Genomic DNA, 21885 nt, shown 5'->3' with positions numbered 1-21885 from the left:
TAAGTATGGATAGTTTGCAATGAATTTGTAAACGGCTGGCCATATCAGTACGAAAAACCAGTTCCTACTGTTGTCGTGTTGTACTAGTTTTGTGCTTACTTTCAGAAGTGACACATATATTGGAGATTTAATAATAATCAACGCGGTGACTGATAGAGGTAGAAGAAAATCTGTTTATGAAGCGATCAAGCAGTTCCCATTAATAAAACTGAGTAGCGTAAGCATGAGCATGAATTGACGTTGAAATATACAACACACACACACATAAGGAAATAAATAATTGTACAAGAACCATTGCTTACCTAGGTGACATTTATTGCGGTCTTCGGCATTCGTTGCAGTAGTCACAACATAAGCGATGGTCACCACTATCACGTAAGCGAAGCCTTTTTACGATTGTCGATTGCCAGTGCGTCTTTCCGCAGCGGCCATGCAGCGAACCAGAAGATGTTCCTGCTCCACGGCGGAATGACTTCTTTTCAGCCGCTCGCGCACCTCGAAGAGTCTTTGAATAACTGTACCACGCGTCACGAGCGACTCAGACACACAACGCGCTTGGTAAGCGCACGCCACAAAATCGGAGAGCGTTACAACATGGTGAAAGTGATGGCACAAACCCCGACACAACAGTTACAAAAAGCCCGCACCCACAAAACTCTCCCCGGCATGCTTCTCGAGAGCTGCACAACGCAGAGGAGATATGACTGCGCTTATGCTTGGCTGCAGCTGTATCGTGTTTTATTAGGTCAGGCATCGATGGAGTGCAACAAAAATAAGAACCAAGCTACAGTTTCGTCAAAATGTCACATAACCAAATATCAAGATTCTAATATCCTATAAAATTAAAGATGTTGCTGTTCGTTTGCAATTGAACATTCTCTCTCTGCTCATTTGGCCGGCCGCCATTGTGGCCTTATACCGTGAGCGCCCGTTCATCCCTCCACGAGACCTTGCTGGAGCGGGTATCGCCCGCTGTCATCTGAATGTAGCGGCGTCTTTTTCGTCTGTTATTCTGTGGACAAAAGGGACGCTCGTCTGACGTTTTCTAAGGAACAAGAAATTTGGTGCAGTTTAGGAGGCACTCCGTGTTATACGATAAAAATGTAAAAAAAAAGGACGGCGGCATATTACATTCCGTTGCAGTGTACAGTAAGTTATTACAAAGCATTTATTTCACCCCACACATTACTTATTGGGCCTGCTTGAGGCTTTTATTGTGTCGGTCGTAGATCGTTTACTGTACTCTCGCGTGCGCGCGCGGGCGCACTTCGGTGTGCGCCCGTTGAAGTGCGCCTGCTGCAAAAGGTTGTCGTATTTCATGAGAAGATGAAACAATCGCGACTAAAGTAAGCATTGAGACACAAGGCAATAAAAAAAATATTGGGTATAAATGAATGTTCACTCACCATAATGCATCCGCGTTTAGTTTTTGTGCAGGTAGGTTTTATACCATAGACTAAAATGCCGGTAGTGGTAGCGGGGGGTTTCCACCATACCGAACCGTCGATATAATCTATGCCACAACATCGTTCCCCACAATATTCTCCGACATTTGTTCATTGTTTCTGTCACTTGTTTTTAAGATTACAAATTCAGGCATGCATTATAGACCGCTGACCAATGAATTGCTGTTGGTTGACTTCAGCATGCGCTCGTGCAAGATTGAAACCTTCTTTTTACATTGCGAAACCAAACATCCCGACTGGTACCAATAAATCTTAATTTATGCCAACCTGCCTCCGACCCCCGGCCGCATGCCATATCTTGTAGGTTAGTCTCTGCTGAAAACACCACAGCAGGATCGCAATACGACAAAATAATCAGCAAACTTCCAATTCATACAATAGGTCTACTGGGCCACGAATTACAGCTTTTTATAGGTGAGTCTAAATGTTACGAGACATTTGGGGTTGCGATAACCTTCAAAATAGCTGCTTCGACGCATGTAACCTCTATCCGCGGCGGAAATCAACAAAGCACAAAAATCCCCACCGAAGCACTCCGTACAGATGGTCAACCAGCGAAGCCGAACCGTGCGGCCTCGGTGTTTATCACTGGGTTAATCCCGACGGTTCATTAAATGACGGTTTGGTAGTTTGCCGGATCTTAGGTATGCAATTGCTGCTTGCGCTCGGCTGCACGAGCCTGTTTTTGTGCCCGGGCTGTAGCATCGGCACGGCGTAGACGAGTTCGTTTCCGTTTCTGCTCGCGGCGTTGCATATCGAAAACTGCCCGCTCCTAAGTGGTACGTTTAACGCGTAGGCTACGAATTTCGGAGCCGTAGAGAAACTGCTGTGCGCGGGCTCGGCTGTGACGGAGAGCAACGCCGGCGTTACTGGCGTAGCTAATCCGACACCACCTAGATTACTCAAGGCATTTTCACTCCGGTCCATGACGTCATGTTACTTGGCCCAACTGCCACAGAATCTATTGGGATAATCCCGAGTAAGCAACAGTAATTTTGACGTCACCCTTTCATCATGCCAGCCTTGTCAATGGAAATTTCGGGCCAGGTAGCGTGACGTGATGGATCGGAATAAACAGGCCTTGTGCTGTCTAGTGGTGCTGGCTAATCGCGCGGCTGTCTTTCTCTCTTTTTCTTTCCGCATGCGCATAGCGTTGTGCCAGAGGAGTTTTCGGCGTACAGGCGACAGACAGATGAATGGACGGACGAATGCGCTAGCCGTATACAGCTTCGCTGTAATATAAAGTTGTTTTAGTAACCTAGTAACTTATATGCTATAGGTTACTCGCAACTACAGTTAAACGTTACCGTGCTAAGAGTGTACGGCTGAATGTGGAACCTAATTGATGACGGACTCGGCGCGCACATGCAAGCCTTGAAGGAGCAGAGCGGGCTAGGCGGAACACCTGCTGCTTCAATAGCGTGCCACGTCTTGCGTGAGGGAAGAGGGAATCGCGGCCACGTGACTCTCTGCCTCTTCGCTCGTTTTGCTGCGTTCTTCCACTCGCTTACTTCGCCTCGGTTTGCAGGCGTGGGCGGCCAGGTTTTGCTATTACGTTTCGCTGCTACGCTACTGTGGTTGACTTCGACGCCGATGTAGATGTTCATACCCCATAGTGGTACGTGTTGTCCGAAGTAACATGCAGCAGCAGGCTGCGCTGCCAACGCTACGTGTCACTGAGGTGCTACGCGAGGAGCCACCGAGAAAGCAGCGGCGGCCATCAAAAGAGTCAGGCCCGTGCAGCAGCTAAGCCCGGTGGCAGTGAGCAAGAGGCTCGTCACGACATTGCCGTCTCCACTCACGCAACAGCTGGCGCGTAATGGCTGCAATAGGTGTTCCGTTTTACCAGATCTACTCACTCCAGGCGCGCTTGTGACGTGGCGTTGCAGCCAATTGAAATTTAGGTGCCGTTTCGCTGCTATAGACAACTGCTATTCCACTCAATAGGCAATTTGTTGCTTTTGCATCAAGAACAAATACTTTTGATCCGTACAGCTGACGGAAAGCTAGGTTCTTCCACTCCGTTAAGGAGGTGAAAGTTTTTCCACAAATATTTCTTCGAAAAACTCGTTTCTTTAACATACCACTGGTAATTTAAACGATCTCCCCGCTGAGATGGGCGAAAGCTCAGCGATCTCGTAATTCTTGAGCGTGCTTAAATGTTTACATGACCCAGTCCTAGTGCTTGTTATCAAATGTCACGCCTGTATTCCCTTCATTTCATCTCTCCTGACTTTTGATTAGGTACCTTGTGAGCGTCTTCTTCTCTTTTTTTCCCTCATGCGCAGTCCTTGCTTTCGTCACGCACCATGCAAGATTTCTTATACAATGCCATGTGGAAATGACTTTTGTTTTCGTTTGTCGACTACTAATGCTGCAGAGCGCTTTTTCTTGTGCAGCGCCAAGTGTTGTCACGCCAGCCCTAAGTTGTTGTAGTTGTCCTCTGCTTTGAATTTATGCATCATATATTACTTCTTTCCCTGATGTGTGCGCTACGGCTGTGCTGTTGAACGTGTTTTGGTGATGATTTTTGTGCAGCAAAGATGTTTATGGCAGGGTTGCCGGCATTTGTCGTGTCCGTCAACAAATCTGTTCGAGCAAAAGCTATCCTCATCAGTAATGGTTCATGCCACTGCACACGCGTTCGTCGTCGTCTTCTACCACACCTGGCTCGTTCACGCCCCTCTGTGTAACCGCACGAACGCGCTCGTGGCATTGCTCGCGCCTTCGTCGTCGTGGTCTTTCTCCCCAGCTGACTCTGATGTCGCTCATCATGCTAGCGTTCCCATACTGCTCCTCCATCTGCGAAGGCGCTGACGGCACTGGCCCACTTCCAGTCAGTGCGCTAATTTCGGTCTCAAATTCTTTGCCTCGGTATATCGCAAGCGAAGCATGAAAGACCGAACGCGGAGCGCAGCGGGGGATAAAAGACTGCGATAGCGAAGAGAACGCGAGGAGGAAAGTGGAGGAAGCCACCTTCAAGCACCACCAGATGGCGCTCACGTCAGCGCATCCGCGATGAAGTGAGGTACACCAACGACGAAGACACATGTGCCCGCTGCGGTAAAGCTAGCGAAGCGATGGAACGTGTTTTATTAGAATGCGAAGACATCTACTCAGCTATCGGTTTAGGCTTCCCTGGCCTCCTTGAAGCCCTTGGGTTCAGGGATAGCAAGGGGAAAGTAAACATGCGCAATAGAAATTGGTAAGAGGTGATTGGAGGTATAGTGACAGAAAAGTAAAGAGACCACTAACAACGGAGACGTACAAAAAATTGACAGTCACTTTAGCATCAGAGGATGGAGGCGAAAGCCTGCGCACTCACCAGACATTCAATAAATTAGTTGAGATTCGCATTAGAATTTGTTGTGCCTTCCTATAACTTGTTTTCTCTCACCAAAGATCAAGGGCTAGAGTGCCTTAATTAAGTCTTAGTAAACTGTGCCCTTATTAACTTCACCTTGACACCAAATGTCGTGGCTTCGACTCTCACCAATGATCATTCGTTTGATCATCAATGGTGGCAGCATGAATTTTAGTGTCCTTGAAGTTTGGTGCCACCAAAGGTCGAGCTTTGAAATCCCACCAATGGTCGTGGGCTCGAGTACCTTAATTAACTTGGCCATAATGAAGATCAATGTTCATGGTTTCGACTCCCACCATTTGTCGTGCGTGGCACCATCAATTTTGGTTTCATTGAATTTTGGTGGAATAACGCCGCACGGTCAAGTTTTTGATAACGCCGGACGACAACAGATGTTTTAACCCATGAGGCAATTAAGGCTTTCGCCTTAAAATAGACTTCCCAGCAAAGGTTCTGAAGACTGATGCGGGGAATTCTTTGTTTTCTTCTTTTGATTGTTTTCTCAAAAATAGAGGTAGGGCATAATGCAAAATAAGAACAAGGAATTCTTGGCGCAACCCACCACCCCGTTTCACAGGGGACGCTTATAGCGTCTCCCCATCCCTGAGCAGTGGCTCCAGCACTCCGGGGGACAGCAAAAGAAAACCAGAAAGCTCGCCTTCCTTTGACCATAGCGTTCACCGAAAGCCTTTTCGGTAAAGATTACGGTTTTTTTTATATGATATAAGAAGATGTTGACGCATAATTTAAGGCGCCGGCTACTCCTTATCTCTTAAATGGTTCCATCATACTACATACAGGGTTCAAGATTACATATCAAATAACCTTTTCACACCAGCATAAGGACTTACCACGCAACGTTTTCACAAGAAGACTATGACGTAAGAAACACGTGGTACATAGAATATAAAAGGTAAATGTCTCCACAGTAATGTAGATAGAAGTCTTAAAGATACAAACGATACTGTTGGCTAATAACGCAGCCTCTATTCAGTGGGTGGTACATATATCGTGTAAATGCATTATCACCTATGGTCACAACAGAACATTCAATATAACATAATTCACAAACACAACGAAATTCAAATGAAAGCAACAATAAAAGCGTTAATAATGTCCAGCAATGCCGCTGTCTTCAAGAAAAGTCTTTAGTGCTTTTAAAGCGCTCTTCTGTAAGGACGTTGTTGGCCAAGGATCCAAAAGTTTCTTTAAATTGAAAGGTCTGCGGTTTAATTTAATTAGCGTTGATTTAAGTTGGCATCTTGGTGTGCCTTGATGTGGGCAGTCTAGAATGAGGTGATATATACCTTCTTCTACAAATCCACAATCACACTTCGGGTATTCCGCACGGCCAATTCTGTGTTTGAAATGCTTTATGTAGGCAGTGCCTAGCCTTATTCGGTGAATAAGTGTTTCCATAATTCTGTGTAATGACAGGGAAAATTTGAATTCAATAAACTGATCAATATGGTATAAGTCTGAACTCTTGGAATTCTTGTCAAACTAAGTGATTGTGCACATGTTGAAAGCCGTTGTCCCTATAATGCAGCGTAATTCATTTTTTGATATTGGGAGCGGAACCACATCATATTTGAGGTGTGCCCGTCGTACTGCTTCATCGGCTGCTGTGTCGCCAGGAATGTTACAATGCCCTGGTACCCACTGGAATGCTATTGCATGTTTCGCTTCGCTTGCCTTTGTGAGGTGTTTAAGTGTTTCGTATATTATTCTGTCACTGAATGTTTTACCTTTTGTGCTGCAGAGTGATGCTAGAGCCACCTGTGAATCACTGAAAATTACCCATTTTTGCGTGTCTCTTACTGACAATATAAATGTTATCGCACATAGGATTGCGAAAAGTTCAGCTGTTTTAGACTAAGTCAAACGAGATAGCTTAAATGATTCTTGTTTGTAGAGGTGCGGTATAATAAATGATAAAGTTGAAGAGGTTGCTGTACTGGAGCCATCTGTATAGACATGTGTGTATCCTGAATACTGCATATTTATGTGGCAAAGTGCTAGACGTTGAGCAGCTTGAATAAACATGTCTCTTTCTCTGAATACCCGTCTACTGACAATTCGATTTTTGGAAGTGTAAGCAGCCATGTAGCATATTCGACGTCTGAGTTCCAAAATTCGTTTCTTGGCAACATGTGAAGATCTCGTTGAATTCCGATATGGAACATAACTTATCTCGTTTCATTATGCCTATAGCCAATGGGTGGTTTTTATGTTGTGTTTCAAGACGGAAATAATGTCGGCATGTTTCTGTAGTTCGCATAACTGGAAATGGTGATTGGCGAGCCTCAGCTATTACAAGAGAGCTAGAAGTCGCTCGTGGAACTTCTAGACATATGCGTAGTCCTCTAGTTAAAGTCTTTGAAGTTGCTCTTCGGACACGTGGAAAAGTCCTTGTAAGATGGACGCGGAATGCGCATTTTTTCTCGTATTAATGCATTGTAAACAGTCAGCATGCACGATACTAATCCGCCCCATGATGTGCCTGCAAGTCTGCGAAGTACAGTCGCTATGGCATTGGCTTCGTTTTCGAGTTTTCTTATGCGGGGTGCGCAGGATAGCTGACTATCAAGTATTATGCCAAGAAATCAATGCTGTGTGGCAATCATTCGAGGGTGTCCTTCCAGATTAACAGTGAAATTTTTAATTGCCTTCGAGTGAAGGGCAATATATCTATCTTTGCATGCGATAGAACCATTCTTCTCACTATCTCAAGCATTCTGTAATCATATTTATGCCATCTTTCAATGCCACCTGAAATAGTTGAGCATTAGACCCAGATGTCGAAATACACGCATCATCTGCATACAGCGAGAACTTTAACAGTGATGGCAGTCTTCTTGTTAAATCAGCCATGACGCAGCTAAAAAGAAAGGGGCTGAGTACGCTTCCTTGTGGCACTCCCTGTTTGACAACATGTTCAGCACTCTTTCCATCACCCATCTGAACAAATATTTTGCGACCTGATAAAAATTCAGAAATCCATCGCGAGGACCTCCCAGACAGTCCAAGTTCTAAGATACTTAGCAGAACATGAACGTGACTAAGAGTGTCTAATGCCCTCTTGATGCCTAGGAATACTGCTATCGTCATGTTTCCAAGTGCACTGTCGTGTTCCACACAGGTTACTCTATCAAATATTGCATCTATTGTACATCTATGGTTTCTAAAACCTACTAAATAGATGGACAACACATCCGTTTCATTATACCACCATTGAAGTCGCGCGTCAATCATTTTCTCCATTACTTTGCCTAAACAACTTGTCACACTAACTGGGCGGAAGGATTTAAGGCACAAGGGCATCTGACCTGGTTTTAAAATTGGTATGATTTGATCGACTTTTCAAGAGTCAGGTACAGTTTATTCTATCCATACATTATTATAGATGTCTAAGAGAGCATTTGTACCTGTCGGCCTGAGGTTTCTTAACGTAATGCCGTCTGGCCCAGCAGCGGACATTTGGCGACATGGTGCAATAGCACATTGAAGCTCGCTAAATGTGAAAGTATGATCTAGTTGAGGATGTTGGGCCCAGTAGCAAACAGTGATTTTCTGCCGAGCTAACACTACTGAAATATCGAATTCTTCACATTGCGATGAAAAAGCAGGTCCTGAAATAAGCTCGCAAAATTCGCCTGCAGCTATTGTCTCACACGTGTCTTGAGCTACAGCAAGAACACGAAATCGGGAGCTCTGTGTTAGAGGTCCGGTTAAAAAACGAATTACTAGAAAAATTCTCGCGACAGAGGTGTGAGGAGACAGCGTGCCGGAGAAATCGCGCCAGCGCAGCCTGGCTAAATTTTTCATGCGTCTGCGCATTACATTGTATATTTTCTGAGCATTTATGTATGCTTCTAAACTTCCGCTCCGTCGGTAGGCTCTTTCGAATCGGCGTCTGATGGCTCTTAGGCGTTCAATCTCTCAATCAACTGCAGCATAATCTTGTGGAATTGAGAGCTTCTTTGTGCATATGTTCATATTATTCTGCAAAAAGTCTAAATCTTTCCAGTGTTGCATGTTGATTAATTTGACCCGTTAGGCGGTACCGAAAACTTACCAGTTGGTGAGTCTGCTGTAACGCCTGATATCATAGTGCATGCTATAGGGTGATTTACACGGATGGGAAAATGATCACTTCCGCGCGTTTCCAAATCTGTTGTCGATCCCACACCATTCGCTAGATCATGTGGACACATGGTAACATCTATGCAGCTTAAATAATTATATCCACGAAGAAATGTTGGCGACCCACTGTTTAAAACTGTCAAGTTGCATTTATCTATGGCGCACTCAATAACCTTACCACGTGCATTACAATGATCACTGCGCCAGATGATGTTGTGTGCATTGATGTGACCACATATAAATACATTAGAATAAGCTATTTTGAAGATATCCACTAACGCGTCTACTGACATCTGGTTTGAGGGTTGTAGATATAGATTAATCACTGTTATGCAGAGCATGCCAAAGGATACTCTACATGCGATGGATTCCGGGAAGTCTGAATCACTGGACTGAATTGGATAAGATGGTAGGTCCTTTCTGACGCACAGGAGCACTCTGCTAACAGCACCTAGACGAGAAGTCTTGTATACCACATAATTCGAGAGGCGGAAGTCGTCACTGTCACTTGAATGCAAAGTATTGGAAGATTGTATTGCACAAGCAGTTTACGAAAGTCAGCACACTTCATTCGAAGAGTGTTTGCATTCCACTAAAAAATGGAGACATTTTGTAACGGTTATTCATGTAGTGCCTGCCGCAGTTACGGCCCGGATTGTTGACACAATAGTGCTTCCAGAGGCAACAAGGCTTGCACTTCCGGTAGGTTGTTTGCTTCCGGCAGAGTAGGTAGAATCGCCTTAAGAGCTGCGAAAAGCATGGGCAAATTCAGTTGTGTCACCGATGCGGTGGTATGTTCGCTATTAGCTGGCGTTACTACTGCAGTAGGTGCGTAAGGTCACTGAGAAAACTGTGTGCGAATATTGGAGCTTCCTTGTGTATTACTTTCTGCCTGTTGTCTTCTGGGTTTCCGTAGCACTGATGCATAAGACTGGGCGCTTGACTGTGATCCTCTTGTTTGGTATCTTGATAGCACTGTTGGCTGTTCTCTTGAGGAGGAATAGCTTGTTGGTTCTCTTTGCTGTCTTGGTTCCGGTGCCCGCTGAGGCGGGTGATCTTGCACTGGTTGAACAATCTCAAGGTTTCGGGTGGGTTCACTGCGTCGCGGTTGTCTTTCATGGACAAGTTCATGTCGACGCATTTCTGCCGCTGCCTTTTTCTGAGGGCAGCCTGAGAAGGAGGCGGCATGTTTTCCCGCACAATTCGCACATTTGGGTTGAAGAAGAGATTTGCGCTCCTTATGGTCATGGTCTTCTGAGCATATTTTGCATCAACGTGTACTGCGGCAGGCTTTCGCCATGTGCTCAAATCCCTGGCCATTATAGCAGCGAAGTGCTGATCCTAGGTATTCCTCGACAGGGTGACTGGTGAAACCCAAGTAAATTCTTCCTGGAATACTTCAGGGTAGCTGCAGCTTAAGTGACCATAATCTTTCCTGGAATAGGGCGGTAATTATGATCGCCGTATTCCAGGAAAGATTACGGTTACTTAAGCTGCAGCTACCGTGAAGTGCCAACATTCTGGACAGGCTACATTTAGCACCGTGTGTCGCGGTTCTACCGGTCGGTGCGATGACTGTTGCGATGCCTCAGTATCGAGGAATGAAAACACGTGTAGAGCTGCGCTAAAATTTTGCACTAGGGAGTATCGTATTCGTCGGTAAATTTTATTTCTTGATTTTTTACTAGGAACCAGTCTTGTTCACGGTCACGTCATCTTTACTGTTTGTTGTTGTGGGTGTTTTTCAGTGCGTTTCTTTATATTTTGGATACCGTACCAAGTCTGAAATAAAGGCCGCGTCTTTTGTAATATTTAGTTTGCTTTTGCAATTGCAGACACACTTCCTTCTTCAGATTGAAGATATTTGTAATAAATAAATTTATAAATAAATAAATGAGCACTTCTGACCATGAAATGCTACGCAGGCAGGCTTACCTGCCTCGACATCTATGGAGGAGTCCATGAGCACGGGAAATCCTTCGTAGCCAACGATATGCCCTTTCAGGTCGAAGTGCACCTCGAGCTGTCCCACGTACTTGCCAAACCAGAAGGCAGTTACCACTACTGCCTGTGAATTCAAATGATGACAAATTGTCAAAAACATTGCAAAGGCATGTCTTAACAACAAAGACTCCTTCTGTACATAGGAAGCCGTGTAAGCGATAATTTTTCCTTGAATAATCAAAGAGCGATACGCGTTGCCTTAAAATCATCTCCCCCGCTCTCCCCTGTTGCACGAATACGTATTAATGATTGTTAATGGCGCATTATTCTTTTTTTATTATCAGCGTATGATATCGTTTTCTGTGCCCGTAATCACCGATGAATAGAAGAGAAAGCACGTAGGCTCGGATTGTTTGTCAAAGGGAGAGTCAGCCAATCCGTACATGGTATTAGCGAAGACTGCCGGCCGATGGCGAGAAGCACTTACGAATGTAAAAAAAAATCTGTCAATATGTAACCCATTCTTCCTGCTTCCTTAACAAAGAAAAGGGACTCTTAAGCACTTGTCACGCCGGGCGGTATTGCACAATACTTTATATGGGTTATTCTGTAATTATGAGCAACACATTTTTCTCTCGTTGAGTAACACATTCTGAATAAAAAATGAATGTTTGTTATACATGACAGACAGCTTCTCAAGCTGCGAAAATTCCAAAGTGATACATGCGGTAGATATTGGGTGTTTTTTTGTGTACTTTGTATCGGTGAAGCAAACACCAAGAAAGATATGCAGGAGAATGCAAGCAGTGTGCGCTTCCTACACATCTGGAAGGTTAGCAACGAGGAATGTTTAGATCCGGTTGTATTCTTCTCTCATTGTCATCAGTTTTCCGTTTACTGGGAAGCACAGCAAAGAGGTGCCCGTGAATCCACCACACACGGCACGCTATTCAACTTTTGATATTCCAATTTGATTTCGGAAAACCGTTCCCGCACTTATGTGGCAGCTTCTGAGAAGCAGCAGGTTGAGTTTGGGCTTGTAGGTGAGACGCACGCCCACTTACTGTTGTAGGTCCCTTTATGCGCCCATAAGATTGCGTAGTACGTTAATATTGGATTCAAGGTTTCCTATGCTATTAGAACCTAACCTTTAAAAAAGTCGAATACATAGTTAAATATTTCTTGTTACCTCGTTGCTTACTTTTGGGCTGGGTGACCAAAAGTACCTGACACCCTTACTTGAAAAGAAGCATCCAAGTTGGCCTCTTTTCGTGCATCAAAAGAAACCAATGGAACAAGTTTGAGTTTTCATCAACGCGTCTCATATGACTCACACGCGATGCTTCCTACTGGGCTGTATTTTTCTTTAGTTCCTTAAAGCAGCTACTTAATTGAAGCATCACTGCGAGCCGGCCTATTGGGAATTGATTAATCGTGATCTTTTTGCGTTAAACTAACAGGCAAAGAAAAAGATAGACAAGGGCGAGTGCTTTCCAACAACTGATATTATTTCGTTCGGAAACAACAGACCTAAATACCATAGTCATCTGCGGAAAACATCACAGGACGTACGTCTGACAAACCGGCAGATGCGTGAACGGAAAGTCAAGCGATAGCATGTCTATTTTAAAAGGACGCCTTAGCACAGATTTGACCTTGCATTGTGAAGAGTGTGCGGGCACAGCCTGCTTTGACAACACAGCCATAGTACTGAAACATTGTAATAGAACATCTAGGCAAATCGTGGAGGCTTTTACACTTCACAGCAAAAAGAAGATTGTACGAGTCAGCCATCCTCCGTTACTAGATATGTTGCTGCTTCACTGGTGTCTATAAATTTCCCGGCAATTCACATGATCGCTTTCTGCGGCCTAGTAGCAATCGTGAGATGTTTTTCTCAGATGTGTATGATGTTTAAGCCTGACGTTTCCGAAAAAATAAAACGAGTTGATAGAAAGCACTCGTTGTTTCATATCTTTCTTTGTCACAGTTTCTGTAGCGCAAAAATTCACGATTCGTACTGAGCTGAATTACCCCAATACCTTCACTTTCAATGTGAAGAATATTCCGTAAAGTACAGGAAAGCAGATTATTGAGTTTAGAGCTGCGCGTATGACGGCGCCGCAACGGATGTTAATTGGACTAATGAGGAAAGAAATAGCACCAATGTTCATCATGGAATATGGTGGCGGACTGGTTAACAGTGGCGTGCTTCGCCCACCTGCGTGCCGTCGGGTCTCTGTATGACGACGGGATACGGCCCGTAGACAGGCTCAGGCGAGTCGACGAGCGGACTTCCACTGAACATGAAGTAGTGCGAGTTCCCGCCCACCACAATGTCGACGAGGGGCACTTCGAACGCGATGCGCTTGTCGTATTCCAGGCCCGAGTGGCCCAGCGCTATGATGATGTTCACGCCCTGCTTCTTGAGGCGCTGGGCTTCGCGCCGGACGCACTCTATGTCATTCGTGAACTGGGTGTGTCCTGCGAAACATACTGCCTCACTTCCAATCGAAACATAAGCTACAAGAAGAGAAACTCAAAAGCACTAGCGGAGCATTCGCGCAATGTCAATACTAATTTTATTCGCTGAAAGAATAATTGGGGCATGTTTTATTGCAGGGCATGTGCGGTATATGTGACCATACGATTGCATTGCGCCTTCAGCTGCTACTCAGCTTTGTTTTCATGTCTCGGTCTCAATGGCATTATTATATAAAATGCGCTATCCACTACTTGCATATGGTGTCAGCCTGAAAATAAAGGAAATCCGCGAAGGAAAGACCTGCCTGCCTCATTATTCGCCTCTTAAGACATAAACAACGAATTACAAATAAAATGCTACCAGGAATTCATCAAGGTTCCTTCGAAACCCATAAGGGGCTGTAACGGGGTGACTCCTTAGGAATTAGCCATAAAAGTGCACGCTGGCCTGCACGCTATAGAGACATGAAATCATGAAGCTGATCTGGTTTAGCTTTGATGGTGGCTTCCTTGTGTATTTACTCAACGCATGCCAGACGGCGTATATCCTTTCATCGAAGAAGAAAATTCACAGAACCCATATCACGACAGTTGTCGACGGCAGTGCGTTGAACATTGAAAAAATATAACGACACATTGTATTGCCACCGTCGAAACGAGTTATGTATGTATGCAGGGATGAATGGATGGATGGAAGGTGGGAGCGTCCCCTTTGAAACAGGGTGATGGCAGTTGCCACCATGCTCAGCTTTCTTTTTAACTGTATTGTAAGTTGTTAAAATTCGCCCCTTTCTTTAAATAGTCCTTCCTACACTTTTAACCTTATGTCACCTCTCTGCTTTTGAGCCACCAATCTTCCAATCGCTTTTTGCTAGTTTCCACCACTTATTTATTTACATGACGATTGTTATCTCTAAACCCTAGGGCCTCAGGAAGCGTTTCTGTGCCCGCATCGACATCGGGATGGATACCATCACATTTTAGTATGGGGTGTTCTATTGTTTTTACATATTTACCACACACAAAACATGTGTCTTCTTCTTCGTTAAATTTCATTTTATAGCTCCGCGTTCTAAGACATCCTGACATAGCTTCAAAGAGTTGGGCACTGCCTTTTGAGTTATCATAAAACGCTTCCTTCCTGATCTGCTGTTTCCAGTATCGATATAGGTCAACACTATGCTTATTTTCCATTGAATTTATCCAATTTTTACCTTGCGCGGTTTTAACCTGTCGTTTAATGCTCTGTCTTTCTCCGTCCTCGTGTCTAGCATACTTACTGGTTAGCTTCCTAGTTCTTTTCCGCCATTGTGGGTCAACGCTCTTTCTGTATAGGTATTTAAATACCTTAGCTGCCCACCTGTTATCGTCGAATTCCCTCAGGCGTTTTTCGTATAGCATTTTACTCTGAGCTTCCCGTGCTTCGAACGATGCCCAGCCCATAACCCCCTGTACTGCTTCGTTTGTGGTTTTCCCGTGGGCACCTAGTGCTAATCTTCCCACAGCTCTCTGATTTACTTCTAGTCTCCACTGAACCTCTGCCCTTAAGCACAGGACCGCATTCCCGAAAGTAAGCCCCGGCACCATTACTCCCTTCCAAATACCTCTCAGCACCTCATACCTGTTGTACCCCCACAATGCCCTATGTTTCATTATCCCGGCATCTCCTTGCCCTTTTGCTATGAGAGACTGTTCGTGCTTTTCCGTGTACATCCGCCCTTTGTTTATCCATACCCCGAGATATTTGCATTCGGCCACTCGGGGTATTTCATGGCCTTGTATTGTAAGCTCCTGGTCAGTGGTATCGTTGAAAAACACCCCACCGGACTTGGCTTCATTAAAACTGAAACCTAAACTGTCTCCTTCGTCTCCACAGTAATTAACCAGAGTTTGCAAATCTTCCTGGCTATCTGCTAACATTAAAATATCGTCCGCACACATTAAACCCGGTAGTCATTGCTCAACAACCTTTTCGCCTAATCTGTTCGACAGGTTATACCATAGATTGCTTCGTTGTAACCTTCTTTCCATGCTTATCATATAAAGCATGAACAGCAGCGGTGATAGAGGACAACCTTGCCCTAATCTTTTGTGAACCTCGACAGTTGTCGTACTCTTAATTCCTTCCCATGTTATTTCAACATTATTTTCTCGATATATTTCCCGTAGGAAATGAATCACCTCATGACCCATATCTTCATCATTTAATATGTTTCAGAGGTGTTCCCTGTTCACGTTGTCGTATGCACCGCTTATGTCCAGGAAGGCTGAATACAGGGGTTTATTTTCCGCCTTAGCTATTTCCATGCACTTGGTTAGCACGAACAGGCTATCATCGAAGCGCCTACCACTCCTGAACCCGTTCTGAACTTCTCCGAGTATTCTATTACTTTCTACTCATGACTGCATTTTTAATTTCACCGCCTGCCTCGCCAGCCTATATACAACTGATGTTATCGTAATTGGTCGGAAGCATTTTATGTTCGTCTTATCGCCTTTCCCTTTAAAAATCAAATTCATTTTACTCTATTTCCAGCTGTGCGGAATTTGCGTATTTATTATGACTGCATTCAATGCTTTCATCCGCGTTTCCTTGCTTCTTGGGCCAAGTTCATTAAATAACTTTATTGTAATTTCGTCGATCCCTGAAGACGTGCATTTTGGAACATTTTCTTCCACCTTTTTCCAGTTAAGATTGGTCAATTCTAAGCTGGTTTCTGTTGTGCTATCCTGTGTTGCTCCCTCATTTGGGGCGATTACCCTATCGTCTTTCCTAAATGACTGCTATAACTGAACCAATTTAGTTCACAGCGTCATCTCCCTCTAAACATTTTCCCTCGGCATCGTCAATCTGTTCCTGCTTTCTGCGATTCGCTTTACACAGCCAGCTTATATGGTCACAGAACTTTCTTGACCCCCCTTTAGTTGCATCGCGAACTTCAGCCCGCCACTGAGCAGAGGACTGCTTTATTTTAGTCTGGACGAGGACATGCACGTGTTGTTTCTTTTGTCGATAAGATTCCCATTTTTGGCCTATTTCCTCTTCAGGTAACAGCGCCCTCTTTGCTTCTCTGTGTTCCCGAGATGCCAACCGTCGTTGTTCGATGGCGTCCCTAATTTCCTTATTCCAAGTTCGTGGCTTCCTCTTTCCTCTCCAGCGGTTTACTCCTTTTACTTCTTTTATTTTTGTACTAATGAGTAGTTCTAACTGATTATATTCCCACTTTTCCATGGGATGTTTCTCTATTGCTTCCTCTATGCCCGCCGCTATTTGCGCTGTTTGTTCGTCATTTAATTCCACGTACTCTTTTTGGCTTCCCTGCATCTCTCTTTCGAGCAGGGCTCCCAGCTGTGGACTAATACGCTTATGATCACTTCAGAGGTTGTACCTTTCCTCTTCGTCTATTTCTATTATTGCGAGGTTGCTATACATCCCCTGCGACAATAAGGATTAGTCAATGGTAATTTGCTTGTTACGGGATTCCCACGTGATTTGTCCCCTCCCACGCTTAGTTTCTCTATTCACTATAACTAAGTTGCGTCGCTCACAGAAGTCTAGCATCAACTTCCCGTTACAATCTGTGTATCCATCCAGATCCTCGATGTGGCCATTCATGTAACCCAGCAGAATATTATCGGCACCTCCTCCAAAATACTTTATGTCGTTATTGAGACATTGTTCTCTTGCCTGCATTTGTCCCCTTCCCCTAAATAAACAACTCCTAGCCAGGTCTTTTTACCGGCAATTGTACCTGATACCCAGACATGTTCTTTGCAAGTTAACTTTATTCTTTGCCAATTTGTTCCTTGATGTGTCAGCATACCTACTCCTCCTCCCTTCGTCTCCGTTGTTGTTCTGTTGCTCTCTTCCTAGACGTAGCCTTAAATAAACGGTGGGTCTTCTAGGTCCATGAGATGTGTTCCGCATAGCGCGTATACACTTAATTCTTCGCCCTTTAACTGCCGTTCTATTGCTAAGCATTTCACTCTCTTTCTAACGCCTTGCATGTTTATGTACCTAATCCTGGTGTTAAATTTTTTTGCACTTTTCTTCCTGAACTTCCTAGTGGCCATTTTATTGGCGTCAGCCTCTATTGATGCACTTTCTGCATTGTTTCTACCTACCCCTACGCCGTGAGCTGCAGTGGACCCCCTAAAGAACCTACTGCCCGGCCTGTAAGGCGCCAGCTGATCTCTGCTCCTACCCTTCCATTAAAGTGGATACCATCTCGTGCAATGCCTCCGCCAAAGCCTGCTCTATGCACTTCTCCGTTTATGTCTGGCACTTCAAGGTCTTTCTCCTGGCTTAGCTTTCTTATCTCCACATTAACAGCCACGACGTCCTTGGTAATTTCTCCGTTCCATCCTTGCACCTCCGGCAATGTGCGCACCACCATCTGGACTTGCTGTGCTATTGCCCTTAAATCGTCAACTCCCTCCGCTAATCTTTCCACTACTTTTGCGGCTTCACAATTCAGTAAGTCATTTAGCCCCGCCGCTACCACTACCAAATTGCGCTCTGCAACATTCTCAGAATGTTCGCTTTTTGTATCTCTCGGTACTGCGTTCATTGTACTGCCTGGGAACGCCCCGACTGCAACCTGCTTATCACCCTTTACGCGCTCCATTATAGTTATTTTGCACCTACTCATATTTGAATCACCACCGATAAGTACCAGTGCATTCCCTTCCTCCCTCCTAACTTCCAGATTATGCTGCCTCTTATCACTGACTGTGACCTCATTCGTTGGGGTTAGCTTGTTCCCCTCCTCTCCATCGCCTCCTGACTTCCTAGTTGCCACGTGTGCGTAGCTATTCCTGTCGGTACCTGCCTGACCATCTTTCCTATTGCTGCCCATGCCAGTGCAGGTCCCATCCACTTGGCTGGCGCTGAAAAGTCCGCTAATGTGACTTCGGATGGCGGTGTCAGCCATTTTTTCGTCCAACAATTCAGTAAGCTGATCTTGGAGTATGCGCTTCCCTGCCCTCTCTACCTGTAGCTCCTTTTCTAGAGCATCCATACGTAACGCTAGGCTGGTGTTCGCTTCGTCAGCCCTGTCCAGGCGTGAACTTAATACGCAGAATTTGCACATAAAATCCGCGCCTTTGGTCTCCTCTACAGATTCGAACCGTGTTTCCTTCCAATTCACCGACGCCTCACACATCTTTGCATTTTACCTTCAGTTGCTTGACCATCTTAGGAGCACTCTATTACGCCCCCACAAAAGCTAGAAAGATAAACCACTTTCAACAACGTGCTCAAATAAAATTCTGCCAACCACAAAAAGTAGATCACCTAGAAAAGAAATACTAACTACCTGTCTAAACTAGTTAAATTACAAATGAGCCCTGCAAATCTATAGCTGCCGGCCGGACAAGACTCGGCCGTTAGGTCATTGACCTGCTCTTTCGTGAGAACATCACCTGACTAGCCTAGATCTAAAAAAAAAACTAGCGTATATCTAAATTCTCAAAATAATAAAGGAAAGAACTCCTCTACTTGTCGTAGCCACGGCGCTGTCGCAGTCGTCCGCCCGTCCGGTCCCGGTCACCACGCGTAATCGGCCGAGCACAGAAACAAGCGTCCGCCCCGCACAACTGCCAACTGCGCGATCGTGTATAAACAACAGCCAATGCCGTCTAGCTTTGCTAACCGTGACGCCAGGGCATTAGCTCCGAAATACGTATTGTGCCAGTGCGAACACTCATGTAGATTTCCAACGATGGAGTCGGAGTAGGCGACCGGCTCCGCGAGTGAGTGATCGACTACAGCCTAGAGCGACGCCTCCAAATCTGAAAACACAACACAATCCTTGCCACAAGAGCCAGGAGGTGCTCGTGCACAGCACGCAGTTGGATATATCGCCGCCCAGCGTAACTGGTGTGCCAAGTGTGTCTGCTCCTACGCCCAGCAGTTTCTCCGTAGTGCATCTTTCAGTGCGCACAACACTATAGAAACATAGACAGCCAGCAAGACAAGCACTGACCGACAATTCAAGGTGTATTTCCTAAAACGCAGGGTATAGGCAAACGTACAAACAAAAGGTATGCAGAAGACAAGTAAAAAAATTCTTTCTGAAATTGCTGACTTCAGCGTTGCGGCTACGCGCGTGCGGCTGTCGATGTTTGCGAATGAAAGGAAACGTTTTTGAAGATAACATTTACACGGAAACTGCGGAGCACGACGTCAGAGTAGGCCTCAAAGAGCGCCGTTGCATAACGGCACCTACCCAGTGCCGCATCTACAGCGACTAATGCCGGCGTGAAATAGGTTCTTTGAAGAGCGGCACGTATGCAAACATTGCCGCAGATTCAGTGACCCAAAGAGGTCCGACGGATGCATTCGAATCCTGCCCCCATAGCGTAGAAGCCCAATGCACTACATGCTTCTTCATGGAGAACTCAATGAACAAGGCAGAGGGAAAACAGTTAGATGCAAAAATGCATCCATACAAGGTAGCTAGCCCCTGATAAGTGCGTGAAGTACCCTAATAATGTGAATGCATTATTGTTTTCCACATATTTACTTAAAGAGCAGACATTTCTCTCCAAAGCATTGTTTTTGATTATTGTCCTACACTCGTGTTATGATATATCCATTTCGTTGATGCTTACAAAATAGACCCATTAACATTAGTAAAACTTAAAGGCCTTAAAGTACTTGTACTTGGAGCATTGTACATACTAAAGAAAACAGTGTCCATCTATCAAAAATGCACCAATAAAATTAACGTTGAAAGCTCGAGGCAGGAACAATTCAAACCGAATTATACTAAGTGGTTACCTTGGAATTTAATGCTTAATAAACGAGTAATTTTGTTAAGAATATGGTGTTAGGAAATCTCTTTAACAGTGCACTTTTGACAGACTTTATAGTCAGCTTTACTTGCTAAAATTATAGTGCATACGGCTCTTAGTAACGCTAGTATGCGAGAGTAAACATGATACTGCGAGACCTACCCAGGAAGCAGTGAAGCAAGGACTTGCCAGAACGAGTGATAGCGATAAGCAGCACTCGCCATCTGCTGCTTCATGTTCTCCCAGTGAATCAGCCGCAATTCAGTCAAGGTTTTGCACGTTACTGCCACCGTACTTGCGGCAGTTCCTACAGGTCAGGCAACTCTAAATAAGTTTCACGATAATACGTCTATGTGTATACAATGCCGTGAAGCGGCCAACCCTTATATTTATTTATGATAATTTTCCTTCCTTACTACAGCAAATGCCAAAGGAAGCACCAGCACAAGAGCTCGTATCAGCTTCCCACTAGTTTAGGCTACAGCAATTTAAACAGGGATACTAAGGTTTCCGGAAGAGCGAGTTGTACGCGACAGTATGTAACCCACTGAGAAAGGAACACACTGGCGCACCAAAGCACAAACAATAAAAGGCCAGTAGACTATATGCTACTTTCATTTCCTTTATATTCAGGACAGTTTAGGCTCTACAGAAAGAAGTGGATGACCACAAAACATAAACATATCGTGAAATGAACAAGTGGTTCAGCACAGGTAATAACAAATTGTTGACATGAACACTGTGAGATCTTGTATGAAGAAGATGGAGGCAGGAAGGTGACACCAATTTCTGGTAGTACTGAGATCAAACGACCCAGAATACAGGTTCGTTCCTGATATTGAAACATCGACTTGATTTGTGACTACGATAATTGTACGGTCACATGTAGTTAGAAGTTACTAGAAATGATTGCTGCATATTTTGATTGGGGTATTACATTTTCTGAAATAGACATAGACGAGAAATTCAGTGGTGCAGAGATAGGTTAAGAAGGGTTACTGATTTTTACACTTGCGAAATGCTTGCACTCTAGGATTCGCTGCGATCAACCGAGCAGAGCGGTTATAGACCGGCTCTAACAAGAACGTAAGGGAGTTAGTGTACGTATCCCGGACAGATCTTGACGGTACTCGACAACGCACGAGACTATTGAAAAGTGCTTTTAGTGATGTAGGAGCAAGATAAAGGTTACGATGCAGAAGGTCAACGGTTCTGTTAGAATTCCTTATAATTTGGTCAATATGCGTCTGCGAGGAAAGTTTGCCAGCAGTATGCACACCGAGATACTTGCACGTGCCAGGTTCAAATAGGGGCCTTTAATAAAATATGTATATATGGCTCAGTTGATTCAGTAATGCGCGTAATTCGCATGTGTTTGCATTTGCTAATGTTTAGCTCCTTCGAGCAAGTACCGCGCAAACTGGGACAGAAGAGTATATCCATTGCTGGTGTTACAAATTGATCTGTATTGAACAAAATCGCCGTAAGAAGCCTCACGCAAGAAATAATTGAGTTCGGGATGTATGCAATATACATATGGAAGAGATGGTGTCCAAGCACAGATTCCTGGAGAGAGAGAGATCCCTGAGGGCGGGAGTCATGCTCCTTAGTTGTTACGTGCTGTGCCCAGTTGCTTAGAAAGCACTCGATCCATAACCTATATTGACATCTGGGATTGGCTCA

At 44.7% G+C, this 21885-nt stretch overlaps 1 protein-coding gene across 1 annotated transcript in view; it reads right to left on the bottom strand.

Moving 5' to 3' along the window:
* Positions 1 to 21885, bottom strand: part of LOC142586066 (snake venom 5'-nucleotidase-like) — a 105493-nt gene that overhangs the window by 65665 nt on the left and 17943 nt on the right. Inside the window, exons 6-7 of the mRNA XM_075697333.1 lie at positions 13142 to 13404; positions 10912 to 11044 (exon numbers count right to left, since the gene is read on the bottom strand). Of these exons, the coding sequence (XP_075553448.1) occupies positions 10912 to 11044; positions 13142 to 13404 (396 nt within the window). The remainder of the gene's footprint in view (positions 1 to 10911; positions 11045 to 13141; positions 13405 to 21885) is intronic.

This window comes from Dermacentor variabilis, chromosome 6 (assembly GCF_050947875.1).
Source record: "Dermacentor variabilis isolate Ectoservices chromosome 6, ASM5094787v1, whole genome shotgun sequence".
NCBI lineage: Eukaryota > Metazoa > Arthropoda > Arachnida > Ixodida > Ixodidae > Dermacentor > Dermacentor variabilis.
The sequence above is the reverse complement of the archived record's forward strand: the minus strand, read 5'-3'. Positions and strand labels throughout refer to the sequence as shown.